The sequence below is a fragment of the Neolamprologus brichardi genome, chromosome 9, assembly GCF_056152115.1.
Source record: "Neolamprologus brichardi isolate AB-2024 chromosome 9, ASM5615211v1, whole genome shotgun sequence".
In the NCBI taxonomy this organism is placed as follows: domain Eukaryota; kingdom Metazoa; phylum Chordata; class Actinopteri; order Cichliformes; family Cichlidae; genus Neolamprologus; species Neolamprologus brichardi.
Window position 1 is genome coordinate 23,774,863 of NC_142112.1, and position 25,280 is coordinate 23,800,142.

General features: G+C 38.3%; 2 protein-coding genes, 1 long non-coding RNA gene and 1 pseudogene across 4 annotated transcripts; 3 read left to right on the top strand and 1 right to left on the bottom strand.

Annotated features, from left to right (window-relative positions):
* Window positions 1-1,148: 1,148 nt before the first annotated feature.
* Window positions 1,149-3,054, bottom strand: LOC148101454 (uncharacterized). The gene is made up of 2 exons (XR_015719571.1): window positions 2,990-3,054; window positions 1,149-2,193 (listed from the first exon to the last, which is right to left on the bottom strand). It is a non-coding gene; the product is annotated as an uncharacterized LOC148101454 (long non-coding RNA).
* An 8,272-nt stretch (window positions 3,055-11,326) lies between these two features.
* Window positions 11,327-12,611, top strand: LOC148101455 (cystatin-B-like). Its single transcript, XM_087845633.1, has 3 exons — window positions 11,327-11,508; window positions 11,588-11,689; window positions 12,317-12,611. The coding sequence occupies exons 1-3, from the start codon at window positions 11,368-11,370 to the stop codon at window positions 12,443-12,445; spliced, it is 372 nt and encodes a 123-aa protein (XP_087701759.1). The 5' UTR covers window positions 11,327-11,367; the 3' UTR covers window positions 12,446-12,611.
* A 1,824-nt stretch (window positions 12,612-14,435) lies between these two features.
* On the top strand, window positions 14,436-17,115 carry LOC148101456 (uncharacterized). Of its 2 annotated transcripts, XM_087845631.1 has the most exons (2): window positions 14,436-14,831; window positions 14,976-17,115. In XM_087845631.1, the coding sequence occupies exons 1-2, from the start codon at window positions 14,500-14,502 to the stop codon at window positions 17,113-17,115; spliced, it is 2,472 nt and encodes an 823-aa protein (XP_087701757.1). In that variant the 5' UTR covers window positions 14,436-14,499. The 2 variants fall into 2 exon arrangements, with proteins under 2 accessions (XP_087701757.1, XP_087701756.1); XM_087845630.1 differs by lacking the exon at window positions 14,436-14,831 and having other exon boundaries at window positions 15,043-17,115.
* A 7,260-nt stretch (window positions 17,116-24,375) lies between these two features.
* LOC148101457 (cystatin-B-like) lies at window positions 24,376-25,280 on the top strand (annotated as a pseudogene).

Sequence of the window (25,280 nt, forward strand, 5' to 3'; positions counted from 1 at the left end):
TAGTTCTTAACAACTTGACTGTTTTCTCAAACCGCACAAAGAGTGCTGTTTCCATTCTGGGAAGTCTACTCATTGGTGTAGGCAGCTCTTCAAACTCCTGAACATCCTCAGTCTTCAACACACTACAAGCATTTCATCTCTCTTGACTCCAGGTTCATGTTGGTGGACCCAGTTACCTTCATCTGGACCTCATTCAGTTGTTGATTCCTTGAGTCATGAAGTCGTATTTCTCATAGACAATGTGAATTCATTGTTTTATTGACATGAAGTAAATGTCATTGGTGGAAAAAAAAGTTGATATTTAATTAAACCTTAAAAGTGCAGAAAAACTCTTGGTGGATTTTACATCAAAAACATTGATTCTTCAAAGTTTATATTTTCATATTAGGTCATGAATAATCTGAAAAAGAGAAGACACCCATGCCTCTCATTACAGAAGCATAAACATGACACGGAGAAAAATTATAATGAGACAAAATAATCACAGCAGCAGGTGACTGTGCTGGATCTCACTGAAAAAAGCTGAACCGACAAATCGAACTGTATGTAGAGATGTATGTAGACAATACTGACAGTAGCAACATGACACAGACAAAAAGAGTACATGTAGCATATTTTTATTTATGGTGCAATGTTGCAGAGTGCAAAGATGTTGAAAAAAAGTATGCAAAAAATAAGTAGTTACTATATAGAGAGTATATACATGAGGATTACAGTGCCCTGTAGCGCTCTGTTGGACTGCTTTGATGTTAGTGTCTATATTGGATGATTGGAGGCTGCTGAGTAAGGTGAGCAGGGATAATGGAGATGGGCTCCTCCTGAAGTCTGCTGTCATCTGTACTGTTTTGCACATATTCTGTTATTCTTGTTCGTGGAATGACAATCCCAGTACCTTCAGTAAATGTTCATGACTTCTCTGCAAGTCTTTTAAGATACAGCACAATGTTTTTATTTTTAACTGGCTGTGTTCATCATCTGTGTGGTTTGGTCAAAAAAAGTTGAGAATTTATGTTCATAAAAGTAAGAAGGGTTTCAAGAAATATCTGCATCAGCCTAAAAATGTTTGAAAACACAGCTCACAGGAGTAAATATATTTGCTTGCTTTATTTCTAATGGTGGAAATTTTAGAAAGAAAATCTACTCAAGTGTTTTAAGAGGAGGAAGACTCAGCTTTTATTAAACCAACAACAATTAATACCATTAATACCCGTTTGTGATCAGGTGGGGCCCTCCAGTGGAAATGAAACAAACTGCAAGTACTGGACTGCTGGAGCTTGCGTGATCACTCTGCTGACAGGAGGCTGCGACAGACCACTGCAGTGCTTCTGTTTATTCAGTCGGGAAACAGTGATAGAACGTGTCATCCATGACACCAGGATCAGTCACACGTCCTCCGTGAAATAGAAGTTTTAGTCCTTTTCTTGTTGAGAGATCTTTACATCTCTGATAATCAGAGAAAATTATCAGATCAAGGCAGAAGCACTCAAAAGTAAAATACCAACGTACGTAGTGAATACAGCTCCTGTTGTTAAGCAAGTACAACAGATCACGTTTAACAACGACGACTTAGTTTGGAGGATTGGCGATTTCTTATAAGGTACACTTGAGGCTGATGGAAGTGTCGTTCTCTTTGCTGGTGATTTGGTACCAAATCAAATTTTTGGACAGACAGATTTTTGACACTGTATGAAAAGTTAAAGAATGATCAAAGCTTGTAGATCTCATCCTGAGGGATGGACTGATGAAGACTCGTCCAAAATGTCACAGTAATCCATCAACCCAGCAGTTGTTGAACCGATTCCTGATGAAGACAGTGCATAGTAAACATTTGAATTCAATACATGTAAAAAGGACGTCTAAGGTCAACAAATGATTTCAAACTCAGACAACCATTTGACTCCATTTTTAAAAAACTCTTTTTGTACAATAATTTTGTCTTGGAAGAAGCACACGGGCGACTGTTTTACAATGATGGTAAATTAATACAGTAATGACACTGGAATATATTTGTGTGTCGGGGAAGAGGTCAGAGATGTCTGGGTGGTGAACAGCCTGCAGCGAGGACTCAGCAGCAGTTCACAGTTTCAGCTCCAGCCTGGATTTAAACCTCGAGTGAAAGAGCTCCTTTCATGAAGCAGGACTTCATTTCACCTTCGGAGGCGTGTAGTGGATTCTGCACCTTTCGTTGAAAACCTGAACCGAGGAAACGTCAGTAAGTAACACATGATAACGACGGCTCTGTCATGGTCTGGGTGAGCAGCTGGGATTTTCCATCAGTGCCAGAGCACCCTTGGCTCCGCACGTGGGCAGGACTTCCTCAGCTTCACGCATCTGGAGCTAATTGGGGCAATCAGACCAAAGAAGGATTTAAGCTCTGCGCTGTCATCTCCTCCCTGCCAGTTCGTCAACTACCTGATGTTGGTAACCGGCTCCCACGTTCATGCTGCTAATCTCAAGTTGTTTGACTCAAGCTGTTTCTTGTGCTTCAGGACCTATTCTCCAGTGTCGACTGCTGCTCACCACTTGGATCTCAGCTCCTTTCCACCTCACTAAGAAATATCTCCATACCTCACCTGCCTGCCCTCCTGCTCACTCACCACTTTGGATCCACCGAACCCCAGGTCAGCCTGCAAGTAAGCTGAAAAGACTCTCATACTTACCCTCTCTGTTAATCCACTTCAACCCAGCTCTAACGCCGCTCTCCTCTCTCCCCAGTGTGACCAATACTTACCTGTCTATATCCAGTTGTCCTCACGTTCATGCCACGCTAATAGTTCCACGGCTACGTTTCCACACCGCAGTTTGCCACGTTATTGTGTTTTCAACCATATTATATATTCACCAATAAATTGTGTTCAAACGCCCTCTTGCCTCCGCTGTGTGTCTGCGCTTGGGTTCTGTTCAAGTTGCTGGCCTCCGTCCAGCGTGACAGGCTCATTATGTGTGACTGTAGAACGAGTCAGTGATGAGAACAGCGAGCAAACTGTACCTTCAGACTTCTGTCATTTACAACTTCTTCAACGTTAAGCTCTGACTGCATCAACTTTAACTGGGGACAGAAAAAAAGTTCTTTTATTATTATATTTGCTCTAATAAGACAGCAGACTCAGTTCTGTCACATATTTAAAGCCTGTCCCTTCTTAACAGGATCTGTTTGTCCAATTTTTAAAAAAAGAATAAAAAGAGTGATTACATTTCCTTAGTGGTTACTTGATGCGTTTAGCCCTGTAGGTTCAGTCAGTTACAGCAGATTTGCTCTGTATTTTTAAGTTTACTGGGTGTTGATACTGGAGTGTAAAATTAACACAGATGGAAAATGGACAAGAAAAGATCCAAGTCATCAGGTGCTCAATTTAGAAAAAAGAGAAAAGAATAGGAGGAGAAACGAGCAAAAGATAAAGGTAATCAGATGTGTCATTGAATAATGGCAGGTATTGTGCATGATATGTATCCTCAAACAAGATAACATTCATTAGTTGTGATATGGAAAACAGTAGTCACTGATATTTTTAATCTTCAGCATAATATAATAAACCAAATTTCCCCTTGTGGGACAAATAAAGGATTATTCTATTCTATTCTAATATTAATTGGCCATTAATTGGAGAAAGTGTATTGTTGATTTGACTCCCATTCTCAATGTATGGCAAATCTAGCTGACTGAGCAAAAAATAAAATCCCTTAGACTATTAGGCTACATTATTTAGGAAAGTTATCTTACTGTAATTACAGAGTAATGCATTACGTCCAAACACTGATGCTGTGATAGCATAGTCAATAAAATGCTTGTTATACATATAATTCTGAATATTTGATAAATTGGGCAAAATTATATCTTTGTTTTAATTATGAAAATGATGCATGCATGTTTCTGAGTTTTATATTGGGTTTCTATTCAGGGGCACAAAATATTTTGGAGCAGCCTCTACCACTGGCACTGCCCAAGATTAGGAGCCGTCCACCTCCTCAGCCACATATGTGTTTCTACAAATGTCTGATCCTGAGGATGAAGATCCAATAGCAGCCATTTCAGTGTGTGTTGCATATTATTTTGCAAATGCTTTGCTGCCACTATGAATCCTGTGTATTCCAAATAACTTGTGTACACTAATGCAAATGTATGCTCATAGAAATGTCAAAGAAGTTGCAGCCACTGGTATTTTAAGAAATATTTTAAGTTAACATTAATTTAACAGACTGACAGACTGGAAGCATGCCAGTTCTCTTCTCACCTCACATGACAATAGTCCTGAACACCATAACTCCATGAGAGCATGGAAAGAACTGGTAGTGAGGATTAAAAAAGGTGAAACAAATGACAATCAACAGAAGGCACTTCTGCAGGCTGAGAAAAAAGGATGGAGGGCGGTGCTGACTTGTGTCACTGCTATTATTCAGTCTCTCGCAATCAGAAATTTAGCATGAAGGTGACAAACAGCATTAAACGGCAATTCGATCGATGGGTTTCCATTGTGTGCAGTGTCATTAGTTTGAATGTGTTTGATCTGCAGTGGATGGATCTCTTTGCTCTATGCACTGCAAATGGAAGGTGTCATGTGTATTTTACATTATATAACCAGTATGGTGTTTGTTGTCTTCCAGGAATTATAAATCTTCCCCTCTTATTTTTGTTTGACGTTTCCATCTTGGTCGTGAAATAAAGTTTCTGATTTTACCTTTTGTGAATGTGTCTTCTTTTAAGTTCTCTGACATATCACAACTTTGATTATTACAATATCTAGATGGTATGAACAACCTTCACATAAAATTATTTGGTAATCAACCCATGCAGGAAGAGTCTGCAAAAGTTGAATCTGTTCATGTGGACGTAGCGTTTTGTGGGAGAAACGTTTCGTCACTCATCCAAGTGACTTCTTCAGTCTGAAGTCTGAAGAAGTCACTTTCCTGGATTCTTGTTTTCGACAAGTTTGTCTGCCTGCTCTTGGTTTATGTTGCTAATTATTCAAATGAACTGGCTGCATCTTTGCATTGCTAGTAGATCACAAAGAATTTTTCCACTCTCAGTGGCACATTCTTGTTATCACGACTAATTTACCGAGCTTAGTAAATCTTGCTCTGTCTGTGAATTTGAATTTTTTTGCCTGCCATTATTTGTATTTCACAATTATAATTTAGGTGACATGCAAAAGTGTAAGCTGGAGCTGGGGAGTAAGTCACCAACTATTAGTAACATAATAATGTGAGGGCAGTGCTTGGATTCATAGCTCCACCCTTTATGTATGGGAGACACCTGCTAAATTTCGGTATAAATATGTGTGATAACCAACTGGATTCATAAACGCAGATATCTTATGTCTCCATTTCTTTCAGAATGGCTGCAATTCCTGCTACTCCAAGAATTTAGAGGATCTGTGATCAGGTGAGCTTTATTCTATCTTCATTCTTCATAATCTTCACAACCAAAAGCTCTGATTTGTACGTCACTCTGGATTTACATCATATTCTAATTTGTTCAAACACAGATTAAGTTCTTAGTGGAGGCAAAGACCATGAAGATATTCAGTGAATTCCTTGCTCTTAATTACTTTGTTGGGCATGAGAATGGAACGGAATCCTATCGAATCGAGGTAAGTACTTCTGTCATATTCATTATAAAAAATTCACTGGAATCGGAAGACAAGAAAAAACACTTCAGATTTGCTATTAAAAGTGTTAATGAAGATATTTAGTGTCAAACATACAACATGTTTTTTGTCTCTTTTGCGTGCAGGTTGATGTGGGAGGATCCAAGTGCATTGTGATGGATGTCAGTCAAAATGTTCCACCTGATGTGGGAGTGATCAAGCTAACTGACGTAAATGAAAACCACAGCAGCGATGAGGCCATCAAACCTTTCTAATTTGATCTCATGGCCTGTTTCAGCTGATAATTGCCCCCAAACTACTGTTGCTATAGCAAAATGATAAATAATAATAAAATAATAATTTTTTTGTGTTATAAGCAGTGAATCATTTTTAAATGTAAAAACTGAAACATGTTGTACATTGAACATTTTAAAAGGAATAATAAGGACAATTTACGGTGGCACTGAGAGGCCAAACGGACTGCAACTTCAGAAAACACTTGCAAAAAGAAAAATGCTGCAAAAAGAAAAATGCTGCAAAAAGAAAAACACTTGCAAAAAGAAAAATGCTGCAAAAAGAAAAACACTTGCAAAAAGAAAAATGCTGCAAAAAGAAAAACACTTGCAAAAAGAAAAATGCTGCAAAAAGAAAAATGCTGCAAAAAGAAAAACACTTGCAAAAAGGAAAATGCTGCAAAAAGAAAAATGCTGCAAAAAGAAAAACGCTGCAAAAAGAAAAATGCTGCAAAAGCACACACAACACAACGGAAATAGGAAAAAAGACAACGGAAATGTTTCTGGGGAGACAATAACCAGACGGACCAGTTACACGAACCAAAACATGCTAACAAGTGTACTTGGACTGGGTGACACTTCAAAGAAGTGGAAGCGGCCAAAGAGTAAACTTTCAAAAGCAAGTTCTGAATATTATGTCACTTATTTATGTGCAAATGTTTAATAATGAAGAACATTAAAACATTACTGTTGGCCAAAGTTATGTGACATTAGCGATGTTTGTACTTTCAGCGTTTACTTTGTTTTAACCCTTTAAAACCGGTAGGAGCGGGCACGCTCTGTTTTGCGTAACTATTTTTAAATCCCGGTAGCTCTGCAACCACGTGAGCTAGCGCAATAATTTTTTTTGCATATGAAACCTGAGGAGTTGTACTTACATCTTATGCCATCAGCTTGTCCTAAGTCACAGTTTCCTTCCACATATAGCTTTGCAAAAACTGCATAAAAAGCGCTTGCAGCAACAAAAACATAATATTCCAGAAACAGGCTTTGCCGATCCGATCAGCTGTTTGTAACACTTCCTACATTGGATTAGATGGCAGCGCGAACTATCGCATGTCCGCCATGACCTGCCCGACACCGGAAGTGACGTCATTTCGCGGAAATGTAGTTTTTTACGGTCCGGGCCTCAATGAGCCTATACTGGTGTTTTTAAAAGTTATGTTTGACTTTATGACTTTCTGTATCATTTCTGGGATGCTTACGACTCATATTGCACTGCTGGAAATAGTTTATTTTGATGCATATGCTGCTTTTTTGCAAATTTGCACTATAATATTTATTTTCGTTTTTCCTGCAGTGTATAAAAATTGGTGTATTTCAAAAATAAAACTATGAAGGCACTCAAAATAAATTTCCTGTGGTGGGAAACTATTTTGTGCAACTATTTTGTATTTACAGTTTTGAGGGATAAGCCTCTTAAATTTCTCTAACTAGAAATATATGTTAAAAAAACAAAAACGATTTTCAATTTTTTTGTAGTTTATTGCACTTTTTTGCAATTTATGTAATCACTATGCACTTAATTCCTACATATTATTAAAATCAAGGCTCTAATGGTTGTATTGATGTATAGCAACTTGAAATGCTCCCAAAAATGGCTCTACAGCATGTACAAATATAATATAAGCTCTGGCGGACTTGGTTCTATGGTAGGTCTTAAAGGGTTAAAGCCTTTACTTTAAAATATACACCGTTCGATAGTCGACCTTAATCTTACAGAGAATGTGATGATTTTGTGGATAATTAAAGCCAGTCATATATCCACAAACACAACAAGCTGAAAGTCAGTGATGCTGCTTGGTTTGCAGTCCTGAATATCACGGCACAAGCAGGATTCACTGCACTGTTAATGTTAGCTATGTTATATTGCTGCCTCTGTTCGGTGGTGTGGAGCCAAACGGACTTTAACGTGTGTTTGAACGAGCTGACGGTTCACTCCTTAAGCTGAAAGAAAGATGCTTTAATCACAGCAGTCACACATGTGTCCACTTTACCATCTGGGAACTCTTCTTGTTTAGCACTCGTAATAACACAAACAAAATCCTCCTCCTCTTGTGCTGTTTTGTAGCAGTGTATACACCTGAGACTGTCACCTGTCTGTCTGTCCTGCACTCTCTCTTTTTCTTTCTCTCTGATTGTGTAATAAAAGTATGAACATGTATTTATAAGTTACACTTGTGTTTGAATCCTGCAGCTTATCACACATTTGATTTCCATGTGTGACAACTGCAAGTGTCCAGAGTGAGGACAGACTGAGGGACCCACTGCTGCACATCATCTGTGAGGCTTTGCACCCCTGATGATCCACCATGTTCAAATAATTTGATCATTCCAGTGTTTTCAGTGTGGGAGAAAGTACTCAGGGCCTTCAAGTTACACACCATGAAAGGCAGGAAAAAGTTTAATGTTCAGAAACCTAAAGTATGTATCAGCAGCAGAATGGAGCTAAAAATAAATGTTTGTTTCAGTTCTATGAAGCTTTGAGTATTTTGGATTAGTAGCACTGCTGTGTTTGTTGCATCATATTGCTGTAATTGTTTATATGCTTTATATATTCTGAGGTAAGTTGATCTATAGTGTTACATCATATTCTATAATGATGTTATGTGTTTGTAGACTTTGTGCCCAGTTTAACCCATTTAGCAGAAGTCAGCCTGTTTAAGGCTCTGATATCTATTCTGTATGACTTAAAGCAGTTATGACATGGTCTGATTTTCTCACCCAATAAAGGAATATTTAATATATCAGTCTACTCTTCATTCTATCAGAAACGGTTATCACAGCTCGTACATTTGCTTCTTCCGCACATATATAAGCATTGAGCCAAATTTAGTAATGCCAACATATTAAAAGAACAATATTTGTCTCTTATATATAATACATCTATATATACACTGTCACAGATACGTGTCTTTAAGTGAAGATTTAAGGTGATAGGAAATATAAATAAATGCAACTTGAATCTTTACTGAAGCTCAGTGTTTGGGACAGAATTCATGTTCACTGCTGTAATAACTAATAATGATTAATATAATATTGGCCATATTATATTTACATTACCAAAGTGAGATGACTTTAGTCTCATGAACAACATTAGCTAATTGTTATTTACTAGCTAATCTTAAATGACTGTTCAGTACAGAAATGAAGCCCAACAATCATGTTTTACAGTCCTGTGGTCTCAGCCTCAGATACTTATCAAATCACACAAAGCTCATGTAGAAACAAATGTACAAAATATGTTCTCCTTCATTTCTGTCAAACAAAGCTGTATGAAACGTTTCCAGCTGTTAGTATCGTGGTTGCTAGGCAACCTGGGCAGCGCGACGGAGGCTAGACCGTCCCATCTCACAAGCCTACAAGCCCGCACTTCCGGCCGCAGCGATCTTTGAGTACGCGGCCCTTAAGGACCGTTAAGGCTGCGTACTTTAAGGCTGCAGACACTGAATTGGGAAACAGTCCCTGAATTGGGATACAGCCATACATACATGTTTTGGTTCGTGCAACTGGTCCGTCCGGTTATTGTCTCCCCAGAAACATTTCCGTTGTCTTTTTTCCTATTTCCGTTGTGTTGTGTGTGCTTTTGCAGCATTTTTCTTTTTGCAGCGTTTTTCTTTTTGCAAGAGTTTTTCTTTTTGCAGCATTTTTCTTTTTGCAAGTGTTTTCTGAAGTTGCAGTCCGTTTGGCCTCTCAGGGCCACCGTACATTGAGATTAAAAATCTCATTTTCAAGAGAGACCTGGGCTGTGTCCCATTTCAGGGTCTGCACGCTTGAAGTACGCGCACTACGCGTACTACGTACGGTGCGTACTATAAGTACGAGAAGTGCGGAAGTGAGAGGCTTGTGAAATGGGACGGTATATGCTTCGTCGCGCTGTTCAGGTTGCCTAGCAACCATGATACTAACCGCGAGACACGTTACATACAGCTTTGTGTGACAGAAATGAAGGAGAAAATTGTTTTGTTGGTCATTAATTTTTTTCATGACATCACTTTGATTAGTTGAGTATCTGAGGCTGAGACCACAGGACTGTAAAATATGAATGTTGGGTTTCATTTCTGTACTGAACAGTCATTTAAGATTAGCTAGTAAATAATAATTAGTTAATGTTGTTCATGAGACTAAAGTCATCTCACTATGGTAATGTAAATATAATATGGCCAATATTATAGTATTGTCAGATTATTATGATTGATATATACATATATATATATATATATTTTATATATAATCTATATCACTGACTTTCAGCTTGTTGTGTTTGTGGATATATGACTGACTTTAATTATCCATAAAATCATCAGATTCTCTGTAAGATTAAGGTCGACTATATGTATATTTAGAAGTAGAGGCTTTAAAACCAAGTTAACGCTGAAAGTACAAACATCACTAGTGTCACATAACTTTGCCGACATGTGGCCAACAGCAATGTTTTAATGTTCTTCATTATTAAACATTCGCACATGAATAAGTGACGTCATATTCAGTACTTACTTTTGACAGTTCACTTTTCGGCCGCTCCCTTCTGCCGCATTTTGCGGCAAAATTATCCACACCCACCGCCGCGCTATGAATTGTGGGATATATGGGACTACGAAGCGTGCACCGGACCACGCTTGATATTTGGGAAAATCGACGGCGCATTTGGAGTATGCATTTCAAGTACACTTCGAATTGGGACAGCCGTCCTCGCGTGTCGGTGACGTAACCGCACTTAAAATGCGTACTTCAAGCGTGCAGACCCTGAAATGGGACACAGCGCTGGTTTACATAGGGGTTATATATAAAATGTAAAAATGGCCTGTTTTTCAGGTATCTGTATAACTCTGTGTTATTGTATTTACATGGTAACCAATCCGGTCCGTATGTGTCCACTTAAACTATGTTTACAGAACTATTGTTATATTTGTTGCAGTTTCTGCTGTCCTCTTGGCCAGATTACTCTTAAAAAAGACAATTTTAATGTCAACGCAAGATTATTTTTAACTGGATAAATAAAGGATATATATAAGTCAGTGCCAAAAACTGATTGCGGATTCTACCTTGTTACAGAAATGTTGTTTGTGGCTCAAGATGACTTCATATTATTCGTGAGGGCAATGTTCAGCACAAAGTTACACTGATGCGTGAGGGATACATTTGACATATGTTTTGCATAGAGCAACAATTTATAGCAGTACAGTAATCAGTTTCTAGTAAATACAGGAAATCACTTTTTGGCAGACGATCATTCTTTGGTACAACACCGGCAGACTCGAGCGTCAGCTCAGACTAACCCACACATGCAGTAAAAAACAGACAAAAAATGGACAAAAGTAATTATTTCCGTATGTAAGTGTGCTTCTCTTTTTTTTTATAATGTTGGCAAATACCGCACCGCCCACAACCCCCTTCTCCCTAAGATGATGGTACTGTCCAAAATGTGTTTATGTGGGGTTTTTTGTAACCTACAAACAAACGCATCTCTTTCCGTGCGCTGGTCCAAAATGCGGAGTCTTGTGAATTGGCGTGTGTTCATAACCTTTCTGGTCATTTTTTACCAACAAAATGTTGTCGGAGTAAAAATGATCGGAGGGTTGACCGAGGAGAAGCAGGCTGATAAAGCAGTTCAGAAGATCTGTGATGCAGTGAGTAGAAAAGTGAAATTTGACACTCGCACACACGGGGCCTGTGCTTCATGTTGGTGTTGCTGTTATTGTTCTTCAGATGAAGCCTCTCGCAGAGCAGAAAACCGGGAGAAACTTCGAGGTTTTCACTGCACAGAGCTACAAAACGCAGCTCGTAGCTGGGACCAACTACTTCATTAAGGTAATGTTTGTAATTCAAGCGTTTATGTGGTAATTTATATGGAGGTTCATACAAAACTTAAACTGTTATGGTTAAAACTGTCACAGCCATAACAGAGCTCAAAAAATGTTCTGTTTGTGAACACTAGCCATCATGCACTATGTAGCCAAAGAAGTGGATGCCCCTTTTCCACATTGTAAGATAGTTTATTTACTTTCCAGCTCTTTAAAACTTCACAGCAAAATGTTGAGAAAAAGCACCGAGTTTTTTAAATGGACTAACAATGAGGGGGAGTTATTGCTGCAAGTAACACAAAAGTACAAAGTTGCAAAAGTGAGTGAGAATGAAAGAATTTGAAGAAAAGCTATCTGGAGCGTGTACAAACTGATATTAATCTTTAATAGGGCTGTCAAAATTGATAGCAAACAAAACTACTGCTGTGTAATGCCCTCTGTCATCTTAGTTTGTGAACACTAGAAACATCGTGCACTCTATATAGATGAAGACGTGGATTCTCCTTTTCACATCTTAGCATGTTGTTTGGCCCGCAGCTGTGGCTTACTTTACCACAGCTGTGATAAAATGATCAGGATTACTTCTATGTGCACATTAAGCATCTCCTTTAAGTTTCCTTGTATTTCCTTGCAGGTCCATGTGGGAGGAGGCGAATATGTTCACCTTCGTGTTTACAAGAAACTCCCGGCTTATGGAGGAACGCTCCAGCTGACCAGACTGCAGCACCCCAAGAGTCAACATGACACTATTGAGTACTTCTAATGGGAGAACGAACCAGCCAAAGCATCAGTGCCCACAGTAGTCTCATTGTAATTCATTAACCCTTTAAAGCCGGTCAGAGCGGGCACGCTCTGTTTTGCTAACTATTTTTAAATCCCGGTAGCACTGCAACCACGTGAGCTAGCACAATAATTTTTTTGCATATGAAACCGGAGGAGTTGTACTTACATCTTATGCCACTAGCTTGTCCTAGGTCACAGTTTCCTTCCACATATAGCTTTGCAAAAACTGCATAAAAAAACACTTGCAGCAACAAAAACATAATATTCCAGAAACACACTTTGCCGATCTGATCAGCTGTTTGTAACACTTCCTACGTCCATCAGCATGAACTATCGCATGTCCGCCATGTCCTGCCTGAAACCGGAAGTGACGTCATTTTCGCGGAAATGTAGTTTTTTACTATCAGGGCCTTATGAGCCTATACTGGTGTTTTTAAAAGTTATGTTTGACTTTATGACTTTCTGTGTCGTTTCTGGGATGCTTAGGACTCATATTGCACTGCTGGAAATAGTTTATTTTGATGCATATGCTGCTTTTTTGCAAATTTGCATTAGAATATTTATTTTCGTTTTTCCTGCAGTGTATAAAATTGGTGCATTTCAAAAATAAAACTATGAAGACACTCAAAATAAAATTCCTGTGGTGGGAAACTATTTTGTGCAACTTTTTTGTATTTACAGTTTTGAGGGATAAGCCTCTTAAATTTCTCTAACTAGAAATATATGTTAAAAAAACAAAAACGATTTTAAATTTTTTGTAGTTTATTGCACTTTTTTGCAATTTATGTAATTACTATGCACTTAATGCAGACATATTATTAAAATTTGGGCTATAATGGTTGTATTGATGTATATCAACTTGAAATGCTCCCAAAAATGGCACTACAGCATGTAAAAATATAATATAAGCTCTGGCGGACTTGGTTCTATGGTAGGTTTTAAAGGGTTAATAACCTGCCTCTTCATGAGGGGAAAGCTTTCCTTGTTTCCATATAATAACATACTGTAGATAATGGAAATAAGACAAACTAGATCAGTTAAATACGAGGTGGGTAAATAAATAAAGCAGAATTTTTTTTTGTGTGTGTCAGTAGAAAATTGTATTTGTTTAGTCAGCATAAGCTTTTGAGTCATTCCATGAAAATGGCACAATTTGAGTCCCTCTCACCTCTTATGGCGTATTTCATCTATTTGGTCGCCAAACTTTCAATTTAAACAGCTTTACATATATATTAAAATGTACCCTTTAATACAGTGTAAAAAAATGAACTAATTTTTTATCTTTTTATGGGAAATAATACAGTTTTTTCATTTGACACCAGCTATTTTGTCATGTCCCTCATGGCCTTGATGAAAGTTTACTTTGAAAATACCAAATAAAACTTTTTAAAAAGTCAATAAATTTTGATATCAACCTAAACATCTATTTGTGCTCTTTTGTTGTTACTATTTGTTTTTTTCAAATTTAATTGTTAATTATTCATTAAAATCACAATTATTTCTGTACCTGAGTAACCCCTCAACCCCGTTACACAAATGATCCCACCCCCATAAATACAATGGTGTGATCCAGAATTCCATATACATCAGGAAGTGACATCACTGAAGTCTTTTGGACAACAGGACCACAGAGACAGGCAAGTTGCTCCCATCTTTTCCTTTATTTTAGTCATTTATCTTGTGATATTGTGGTCGTCAACCTCAACGACTCAACACCGTAACATGAAAGAAAGATAGAAAACTATTACTTATGAAAACGTTTTTTGTTAGTTCATGAATATATGGTGATTTTGAATTTCATGCATGCCATGTGCTCTCTGTCTGGTATTCACTATATTGAGCAGCGGCCAGTTTGTGCAAAAATCTCAACCCCGTCACACTCAACCCTGTTATGTTTTTGATTGTAACGGGGTTGTGAGATTGTGATGGGGTTGAGATTTTAATACTTTGGTTGTTAAGTTATCCAATTATTTAAATTAATTATTATTATATTCAATCACCATTTTTATACTGCATGCATGCTGAATGTGATTTATGTTACATGTTAAGGATGCAAGTAAGATGGCACCAACAACAGCAGCAGAAAGGCAAAGGAAGTATCGGGAACGCCTTAAAGCTGATCCTGAAAGAAGGGAGAGATACCTGCAGAGTGAGCGTGAGAGATGGAGAAAGAATGTAGAGGCAGGGAAGAAGAAAGCAATTAATGAACTGAGTAAAAGAGAACAGCATAAGAAAAGAAAAATGTGGAGAGCAGCTTACCATAGGAGCAAGGAGAGGAAAGAAGTGCTCAAGAACATTAGCACTCCTCCACAGAGTCCTGATCAGGGAGATCACCCAGAGCAGCCTTCACAGCCAAGATCTTCAAGGTTAGGGCAATGGGTAGTTAACAGTGTTATAGTGAAAATGTCATTTTATGTCACTTTCACAATGTCATTTTGAAAACAGGGAGGGCAGGAGGAAACGGCATAATTTTCCACACCCAAATCAACTTTTATTGCTTTATTTTATAGGCAACGTCTGGTGGCTCGGAAAAAGTACAGAACAGAAAAAAATAAACTTAAGAGGCAAATAGCGGAACTCCAGGAAAAACTTGAAAAAGAAAGAAAAAGCAAAGAAAAATACAAAAAAAGGTGCCAACGTTCAAAGAAATTTTCGGATTCCCCACAGTCGAAAATAACACGACTCACTTCAAATTGCTTCGTTAACCCCCAAATAAAAAAAACCTTACTTTTCCATGAATCACTCATTGAAGATATTAGGAATAAATACAAAAAAGCCACCAAGGACAGAGAAAGGCAACTGATTGCCAAAGTTGCGACAGGGAGAATTATAAAAAAATACAGGTTGCAAAAGTTTGCAAGTGACTCCCTTGGATTTTCAAACAAGAATTTTAGACATCATGACAGTCTTAATTTTGAAAGAAAGATGACCAGCAGGTTCACTGAAGACTTCAAAAAAAGAATCAAGGCGTTCTATCTCAGGGATGACGTGAGTAGAATGACCACAGGAACCAAACAAACACTCACAAAGGACAAATTAAAAATGCAGAAGAGGTTCCTGATGGACACGATAGAAAATATCCACAGAAGGTTTTTGGCAGAAAACCCAGACCAGATGATATCCTATTCCCTTTTCTGTCATCTTCGCCCCTTTTGGGTTGTGAATCCAACACTCTCTGAACGTGACACATGCATGTGTAAGTTGCATGAAAATCTCAGCTTTCTGGCAGTGAAGCTCCGTCAGTTGAAACTCATTGAGACTGCCAACATTGAAGAGTTGATAGAGAAGGTTTGCTGCAACTCATCCAGCAAGAGTTGTATGTATGGAGAGTGTGCCCATTGCAAGGACAAAACTGTCCACATCACAAGTGCATACAACAGCACCGCAACCACATCATTTACCCAGTGGGTGATAGAGGAAAAGGAGATAGACAAAAAGGGAGAAAAGGCAACTGTCAAGGTGACAGTCAAGAAATCTGTGGAGGGCACACAAGAGGACCTCATGGAGCTCTTCCAGAGCTTTGTAAAGAAATTTAAAATGCATCACTTTAATATCAAGCAGCAGTATGCCTTCTGCCGTGAGCTGAAGAACAACATGTCAGGGGACGAGGCTTTGATACATGTTGACTTCTCAGAAAACTACAGCTGTAAATACAGTTCTCAAGTTCAGGCGGTCCACTTTGGGGCTTCACATCAGCAGGCCACCCTTCATACTGGTGTGTTGTATGTTGGTGGACTCTCAGAGCCTGTGAGCTTTAGCACCATCTCTCCCAGTAGACATAAAGGCCCTCCAGCAATATGGCAGCACCTAAATCCTGTGCTAGATTACCTTCAAGGCCAACATCCACAAGTGTCTGTGCTGCACTTTTTAAGCGACGGACCCTGTATGCAATACAAACAACGAGGAAACTTCTACCTTTTCACTACAGAACTGGACAGAAGAGGATTCAAGGCTGGTTCTTGGAATTTTTTTGAGGCTAGTCATGGAAAAGGAGCACCAGATGGTGTCGGGGGAGCCTTAAAAAGAGCAGCTGACATGATGGTAGCAAAGGGGCATGACATCCCAGATGCAGAAGAGTTATTCAGGGCCTTGTCTGAAACAAACACAAGTGTGAAACTGTTCTTTGTGAAAAGTGAAGATGTTGAGGAAGCTATGGAGAAAATGCCGAAGCAGATACCAGCTGTTCCTGGAACCATGAGAATTCACCAGGTCGTTACTGTAGCTCCAGGAGAACTGATGGCTCGTGATGTAAGCTGCATGTGCACAACACGGAAGCAGTTTAACTGCAAGTGCTTCAACACCAAGTGTTTCACTTTTGGCCAGAAGATAGAAACGGCTGTATCACAGACAGGCAGTGGGGGGAATCCAGAAAAAGAAATCCAGTGGGAAAGTCCAGAGCTGATTGGTAAATGGTGTATTCTCAGATATGATGATGATTTATATCCAGGCATCATTCTAAACATACAAACAACACAAGTCCAGGTCAAATGCATGCATCGTGTTGGGTTAAACCGATTCTTCTGGCCGCATAAGGATGATATCCTCTGGTACCTGTTTGATGATGTCCTTGAACTCATTCCACCCCCACGGGCTGTGACAAAGCGCCATGTGGAAGTCTTGAAAGAGGTGTGGAACCGACTCACAAGATGAATTCATAAAACAACCGTCACATTCATGATTATATACAGACACACTGATGCAGGCACACACATGCAAAAACACTCTGACATGGACACAGGCACTGATACAGACAGACACATTGAAATCGTTAACTGATTATTATTGTTATTAGTTCAACCAGTTCATCAAGTTTAATTGTATGTTATCGGAGCAAGGATGAGGTGACTTTTAGCACACCTCATGAGGCTCTCTTATGCCTAGACACACACACACACACACACGCATTATGTTACATTTGAGCAATTCACTTCACAATGTTTGCTAGTTGTTAATGTGCTGTTGTGGTTGTTTTTACTTGAGATTAATAAAACTTGATTCTACGGTAATTTGTATCTGGTGTCCTTCCTATGGTTACAAAGTGAGATATAATGCTAATGGAAAGCCCTGTACATTGAATTTAAGAGTAAACAACTGTTTATATGTAAAGCTGTATTTGTCTCTTCAACCCTGTTACCATCTTCAACCCTGTTATGCTAGTCTCAACCCCGTCACACCTACATTTTCATATATAATTTTCTTAAAATGTTGAAAAAATAATTTAATGTTTGCTGATTTCTGTCTAAAATATTGAGCGCTATCATCTGATCATTGATTTAGATTACAATTCTTAGTTAAACTAAATTTTTGATGAAAAATGAAAAGATTGCTTTCACTCATTAGTTACATTTCAGGATTTAAAAGGGTAAAAATGTGTGATTTTATGTCATTTTTCTATGTAAAATTATTGAATTAGTATGGGGGACATCTAACTAATGTAAACATATTGATTTCTTTAGAAATACATTTTATGATAATATTCAGAGAGCCTCCAAAATGTCCATAACAGGGTTGAAGAATTACAGTCACTACATCTTAAAAATATGATCAATAATAAAAGAAAACTAATGCCTGAGATGGGAAAATACATTTTTCTGATAGTTAAATATATCCTTAATGATGTGGGATATACATATAAATAATACATTTTGGTAAAAAATGTGAAAATATCCAAGTCCAATTTTAGCTATTCTCGTGGAATGACTCTTTTAATGATATACGTTTGTTTGTGATAGAATGCTGCATGATGATCTTTTCCTTGCTTAGAACTGATTGTTCTTTATGAAAACGTGTTCTGATATTTGTATCTGAATCTTCCCACAAGCGATAGTAAGAAGTTGCACAAGCAGTTCTGACCTTACACACACACACACGCACACAATCACATATGCACATGCTTATGTCACTGAACGAATGTTTTCATTTCTCTTGTATAAATAAAGAAAGCAGGACGGTGACAGACCACAAGTCCGTGAGTGTCTCTTACGTGTACGAGCGCTCTGTCACTTGTCCTCGCAAGTAAAGACAACTGCAGTGTTTGTGTTTTCTAACTCAAGTGTCTCAGCTGAAGAATTGCGGGGTGATTTAAAGAAATCCCCTCACAGTGTATGTGTGTGTGTGTGTAATTGTAAGATACATTCTGTGGTCATAGGGGCTATTTTTAAAGTATGTGATTGGTTGGGGAATTGAACTGACTCATAATTCACCACTTATGTGACTCACTTCAGAGATGCCATCAGAATAGCAAGGATAACCAGCGCAGTTTTAAAGAAACAAATAAAACATCTACTTTTGTCCATAGTGAAGCAGATAATACGTTTGAAATAATCATTATGCTTTAAAAGGAGCTGTAAAATAGTGAGACTGTCATGGTGAATTGGGTTAAAGGACTCAGGTGCGAGACTTCTTGCAGAGTGACAGTGAATTTATTCACAGTGAAAAAAAATAAGGCAACAGTTCAAGTCTGTAATCCAAAAGGGCAGTGCAGTGATACGGTGACTTATCTCCGCGGTGACAGTGCAGTGATTATCCAAAACTACTTCTTCTTGTGCCCGCTCCTCCTCCGATCCCTGGATCCTGGAGGCAGATGAGAAAAACACACGCACGGTGACTTAAACGTTCTCTCTCCTTCACAAACTAGGTACGCTAATCGCGACTACGCTACCCGGTTTAGCTCAACGTTCCAGCGTTGGTTGTGACCCGACCGCGCCGTTAAATAGGTCTGCTTCGGATTAGTAGCAGCCGGTGAAGTGATCAAGCACAGGTGTGGCGATTCCAGCTCAGGATACTCCCCGGCTGTGTCCCATTTCAGGGTCTGCACGCTTGAAGTACGCGCACTACGCGTACTACGTACAGTGCGTACTATAAGTACGAGAAGTGCGGAAGTGAGAGGCTTGTGAAATGGGACGGTATATGCTTCGTCGCGCTGTTCAGGTTGCCTAGCAACCATGATACTAACCGCGAGACACGTTACATACAGCTTTGTTTGACAGAAATGAAGGAGAAAATTGTTTTGTTGGTCATTAATTTTTTTCATGACATCACTTTGATTAGTTGAGTATCTGAGGCTGAGACCACAGGACCGTAAAACATGATTCAAGGGCTTCATTTCTGTACTGAACAGTCATTTAAGATTAGCTAGTAAATAATAATTAGTTAATGTTGTTCATGAGACTAAAGTCATCTCACTATGGTAATGTAAATATAATATGGCCAATATTATAGTATTGTCAGATTATTATGATTGATATATACATATATATATATATATATATATATATATATATATATATATATATATATATATATATATATATATTATATATAATCTATATCACTGACTTTCAGCTTGTTGTGTTTGTGGATATATGACTGACTTTAATTATCCATAAAATCATCAGATTCTCTGTAAGATTAAGGTCGACTATATGTATATTTAGAAGTAGAGGCTTTAAAACCAAGTTAATGCTGTAAGTACAAACATCACTAGTGTCACATAACTTTGCCGACATGTGGCCAACAGCAATGTTTTAATGTTCTTCATTATTAAACATTCGCACATGAATAAGTGACGTCATATTCAGTACTTACTTTTGACAGTTCACTTTTTGGCCGCTCCCTTCTGCCGTATTTTGCGGCAAAATTATCCACACCCACCGCCGCGCTATGAATTGTGGGATATATGGGACTACGAAGCGTGCACCGGACCACGCTTGATATTTGGGGAAATTGACGGCGCATTTGGAGTATGCATTTCAAGTACACTTCGAATTGGGACAGCCGTCGTCGCGTGGCGGTGACGTAACTGCACTTAAAATGCGTACTTCAAGCGTGCAGACCCTGAAATGGGACACAGCGCCCGTTGCTGCCGTTCCGTGCCACGGCTTCCGGAAGTACATGTTCCTGCATACAAACACACACGCACAGGATGGAGAGGAGAACACCACAAAGTACACACAAACACAACAAAAATTGGCAAGGCGACCGGTGAGGACCGTCTAGCCGTGACAGAGACATCTATAGTCTGTGCTGTAACCCAGCAGTATTGAGACATCGCTCTGGCAGTGTGTTTGGGATCATCGTCTCACTGAAAAACAAAGCCATCTGGTTGTTGTAAAGGGGTTTTCTCATGACCATGGAAATGATTCTGCGATCATCCACCCCCGTTGTCTTTCTTTGACATTCAGGTCTTTTTTGCATTGCTGAGTTCACCAATCCTTTGTTTCTTTCTCAGGATGTACCAAACTGTAAATTTTGCCACTTGCCATTGTAGCAATTTCTTGGATGGGATTTTCCCATTTTCAGAGCTTGAGGATGGCTTGTTCCACCTACACGGAGAGCTGCTTTGACTGCATGTTGTCTATTCACTAGTGATGTGCGATACCACTGATTTCCCTTCCGATCCAATACTAAGTAAAATTCAGGGTGGCATCGACAATACTGATCCGATACTTTGTACAAAAATGTAATGTTTTATTGTATTTCAAATTATAGCTTCATAATGATTACAGGACATCAGACTACTTGTTCTTATTGCTTAATAATGCAGAATTATATAGAAATAAAAAAACAACAACCCTGAAGTTGTGTGCTATTTGAACACTTGCCTTCCTGCAGCTCTAAAGGACTCTTACAAGATGTCTGTCTCACCCTAGCTGCACCTTCCCTGTCCTCTCCTCATCTTCAGTTCCCCTCAACATAAGCTCGTCATAGTCTGTGATATGATTTACTCTGAGGTGTTTGATGAGGTTAGTGGTGTTGCCACAACACCTCACTGTCTTGCCACATGTATCGCAAACCACGTCTTGGCTGTTTGTGGAGGTAAAATACATCCACACATGACTCCATTTACGCTTGGCCATTGTTGAGTGTGCACGCCAAAGGGCTGTGACACATTTATACGGCCGTATTTTGCATATGACTATTGTGAGTACAAGAAAACAATTATTAGAATACCTCCATATAATCATCTTCCAAGTTAGATGATCCAAATGATATAGTTTCTTTCCACCATGTTCCTGTTAGTGATAAACTACAAATTTACTCCATATTACTAAAAAAAATGATATTTTAATATGAGAATTGATTCTAGCACATTAATAACTGTTACTGGAGGAATCGATATTTGAACCAAAAACTTCAATATTGATCTGCACAACACTACTGTTCACAGCAAAATATTCCAAATGCAAGCACCACGCCTCAAATCAGCTCCAGGCAATTTATCTGGTTGATTGATAATGACATAATGAAGGAATTGCCCACATCTGCATAGCACATAGCGTTTGAGTCAATTGTCCAATTACTTGTAGTTCTTTTAAAAAGAGGGTGGCATATGTTAAGTAGCTGAAACTCCTAAAACCTTCATCCAATTTGAATGTGGATACCCTCAAATGAAAGATGAGAGTCTACACATTGTGTCTATAATATAACTATAATATTGTTCAGTAAGAAGTTGAGAATTGTTTGAACCAAAAACTTCAAATTTGGATTCATCTCTCCATAAGACCTGTGGCCACTGATATTCAGTGCAGTTCTTGTGTAACTTTACATATTTCAGCTTTCCTTGAAAATGGTAAACGGTAGATGGACCGACTGTGTCAAGGTTTTTTCTGGATATTTTTTCTCATTTCTGAAGGGCAATGTTTTCAGATACAGTTAATCTGTTGTAGGTTGTTTTTTGTTTTGTTGTTGTTGTTGTTTTTTCTTTAGGTCTGCCACTCACTTGTTGTTCAGTTTCTTCATTTTTTTAAGAACTGTAGATTATACTAAGTTATACCAGCTTTTTGGCTAACAGCTCACTGGAAATCACCTTCTGGTGCAAAAATATTGATTTATGTATGTCAAACAGTGCTTTTTTGTCATTTTTCATAGATTTAACAAAATAAATGGGAACAAATTATTTATTTCTGGAACAAGCTGCAAATAACAAAGTACCTAAAGATAAGTTAACTGGTTCCTCTCTTGAGTTAGTTTTTTTTTTTAAATGCTCGAATGATTAATATGTCAGCGTAAACTGCCCTAACAAATAAAACCATTCCACTGAAACTGCTCAGGCACAAGCACTGGTCTGAAAATAAGTGGAAAAACAGCCAGAGTTCAAAGAAAATTTTGAAAGAAGGAAGTCCTAGAAGTAGGTCTGGCTCCTTGGAAGCAAAATATAAAGAAATGAGGACAGTCTGAGACTTTTGCACAGTACTGTACTTTCAGTTGAATCAGTTGAATTAGGAACTGAATTTGCAACAGGGAGATGTGAGCACTTTAAAGACTTAGTCAGAAGCCTGCAGACATCCCAAGGTTTTTGTTTTTTTTAAAGACAAGTGAACAATGAATTACAATAATTCAGACATGATGAAATAAAGGCATGAATAACAGTAATTCTGAGCATGACACACTAAAGTGCGACTTGGAAATATTTCTTGAGTGATAAAAGCAAGAGAGCTCAGAGATTTAACAATAACACTCAAAGTAACAGCAGAAGGGGTTTAATGTTAGAGTTGCCCTGATTCCTGTACGCACCAGAACCATTGTGGTACCTGTTCAATAACGAACCCAACACCTGACCTAGCTGGTCGAAGCACAAGCAAGTGGACACAACATAGATCATGTGCAATTACAACACAATCCATAATCCATACACCTCTGCAAAAGAACAGTGGACTCTCAAAGCATTGGATAACCATTCAGAGTGATTCCGGGATTAATAGTTAAAGGACACAGAGACAACTTTTCTTTTTGTTTGTTTGTTTGTTTAAGGGGTTATTCAGCCTTTTGCTGAATTGTTTTCAGTTTTTTACATTTTTTTGTTCTTTGTAATTTATCTTTAGTCAACCTTATATTTTAACACTGTAATGGTGTTAACAGAAATGTAAATAATTTTGTTGGGTTAAAACAACATAAGAAATGGTTGAAATCTAAGGGTGAACTAGACCAAGATTAAATTAAATCTTGGGCCTAAAGAACTAAACTTGATTTAAAATAACACAGTGTTAATTCAAATAGATTAAAGTATAAACTCGAACTTAGACCTTAAAAGAAATAAAACAATAACCTAGGTTGAAAATAACATCCTTTTAAAGCCAAATAAAAGGTTTTAAGATAAATAGGATAAATAAACAGAAATTACTGAACTAAAAAGGGAAAGGAAATATCTTGTTTTCCTTAAATGTGGTGTGGAATGTTTTATGTAATGTGTGTCAACTGTCTATTCTCTGTTTTTACAAAAGAATAAGACAGCAATTTAAACTTATTTTCTGGTCTGGGGTCTTTATTACAAGCTACACTCATTACTACGCTAGTAGTTGAACCTAACTGGTCCTAGTGTACTGTAACGACTCCAGAAGTGTTTTCTTGAACGTATGTGAGGTAAAGAGACCCCCTGGTTAAAAAAACAAACAAAACAACCTAGGTAACAGGGTAAAATCTAATTCTACAGCCTTAAACAACAAATAATAGAAATAAAATAATGTCTGAACCACAGAGAGCAGTCTCCACTCTTACTTCTGGGAACTGTGGTTTGCTGAGGTTCAGGTGTCAGACGTAGGATAACCGGAAAGGAAGAGCTGAAAGCAGTTTTTTAGGCCATGATTCATGTGTGACCCTCTCCAAACATTACAATCACAGCTCACATCCTGTATTTTCACTTCCCGGCAGACTCGAGAGAATGCAGGAAAAAGGGAATTGTCTAAAAATTTTTGTATTTAAGAGACGTTTAAGAGATGTATCCTATAAACACAAAATCAGACTCCCTCTCTCTCTCTTTCTGTGTGTGTGTGTTTTTTACATGACCTTTTACAAATACCACCCCTCTAATCACCCCATGACTCGCTGACTCACTGAAGCCCCATAAAAACAGGCTCTGCGTGCGCTTATTCACTATTTGCTCGTTTGTCACCACCAAAAAAATTTGTCAAAATGCCGATGTGTGGAGGGCTGACCGAGGAAAAGGAGGCTGACGAAGAAGTTCAGAAGATCTGTGATGCAGTGAGTAGAAAAGAGAGATTTTACACTCACAACTTTATGCACACACGGGGCCTGTGCTTTATGTTGATGCTATTGATGCTAATGTTATTGTCATTTTTTATTTAGATGAAACCTCTCACAGAGCAGAAAGCCGAGGGAAACTTCAAGGTTTTCATTGCACAGAGCTACAAAACACAGGTCGTAGCTGGGACCAACTACTTCATTAAGGTAATGTTTGTAATGTAAGCAGTGAGCACAGTGGCAACTTTACAAATCTCTTCAATATAAAAACATATCATCAATAAGAGCATTGATGATAGATAATCTGATCTCTCAGGGGAAACTAAAGCGATGATCACTGGATTTTTTTTCAGCTACACTGAAGCTTCTACACGCTGCGCTTATGTGGCTTTATATTTATGCAGAGGCTCATACAAAACTTTTAGACTTTTTAGCCTGAAATGTTACTTATCACTGCAAAATTTGAGAGAAACCTGCAAAATAAAATAAAAATTCATGTGAACTTCATACTGTTTCAGCCATGAACAGAACTCAACAAATGTTCTCTTTGTGATCCAACGTGCACTCTATATATTTGAAGGTGTAGATTCTCCTTTTCTACATGTTAGCATGTCGTTTGGCTAGTGTGACTTACCACAGCTGTGTTAAAATGATCAGCAGTACATGTGCACAAGGATCTCCTTTAACTTTTCTTGTACTTCCTTGCAGCTCTATGTTGGAGGTGAAGAATATGTTCACCTCAGTGTTTATGAAAAACTCCCGTGTGATGGAGGAATGCTCGAGCTGACCCATCTGCAGCACCCAAGACTCAATATGACAGTATTGAGTACTTCTAA

Excerpts from the sequence above, each read along its gene's own strand:
- LOC148101455 (XM_087845633.1), top strand. The coding sequence starts at position 11,368 with ATGCGGAGTCTTGTGAATTGGCGTGTGTTCATAACCTTTCTGGTCATT. Across the intron at positions 11,509-11,587 it reads TTCAGAAGATCTGTGATGCA|ATGAAGCCTCTCGCAGAGCA; the intron begins GTGAGTAGAAAA and ends ATTGTTCTTCAG. Across the intron at positions 11,690-12,316 it reads GGACCAACTACTTCATTAAG|GTCCATGTGGGAGGAGGCGA; the intron begins GTAATGTTTGTA and ends ATTTCCTTGCAG.
- LOC148101456 (XM_087845631.1), top strand. The coding sequence starts at position 14,500 with ATGTTACATGTTAAGGATGCAAGTAAGATGGCACCAACAACAGCAGCA. Across the intron at positions 14,832-14,975 it reads TCACAGCCAAGATCTTCAAG|GCAACGTCTGGTGGCTCGGA; the intron begins GTTAGGGCAATG and ends TTTATTTTATAG.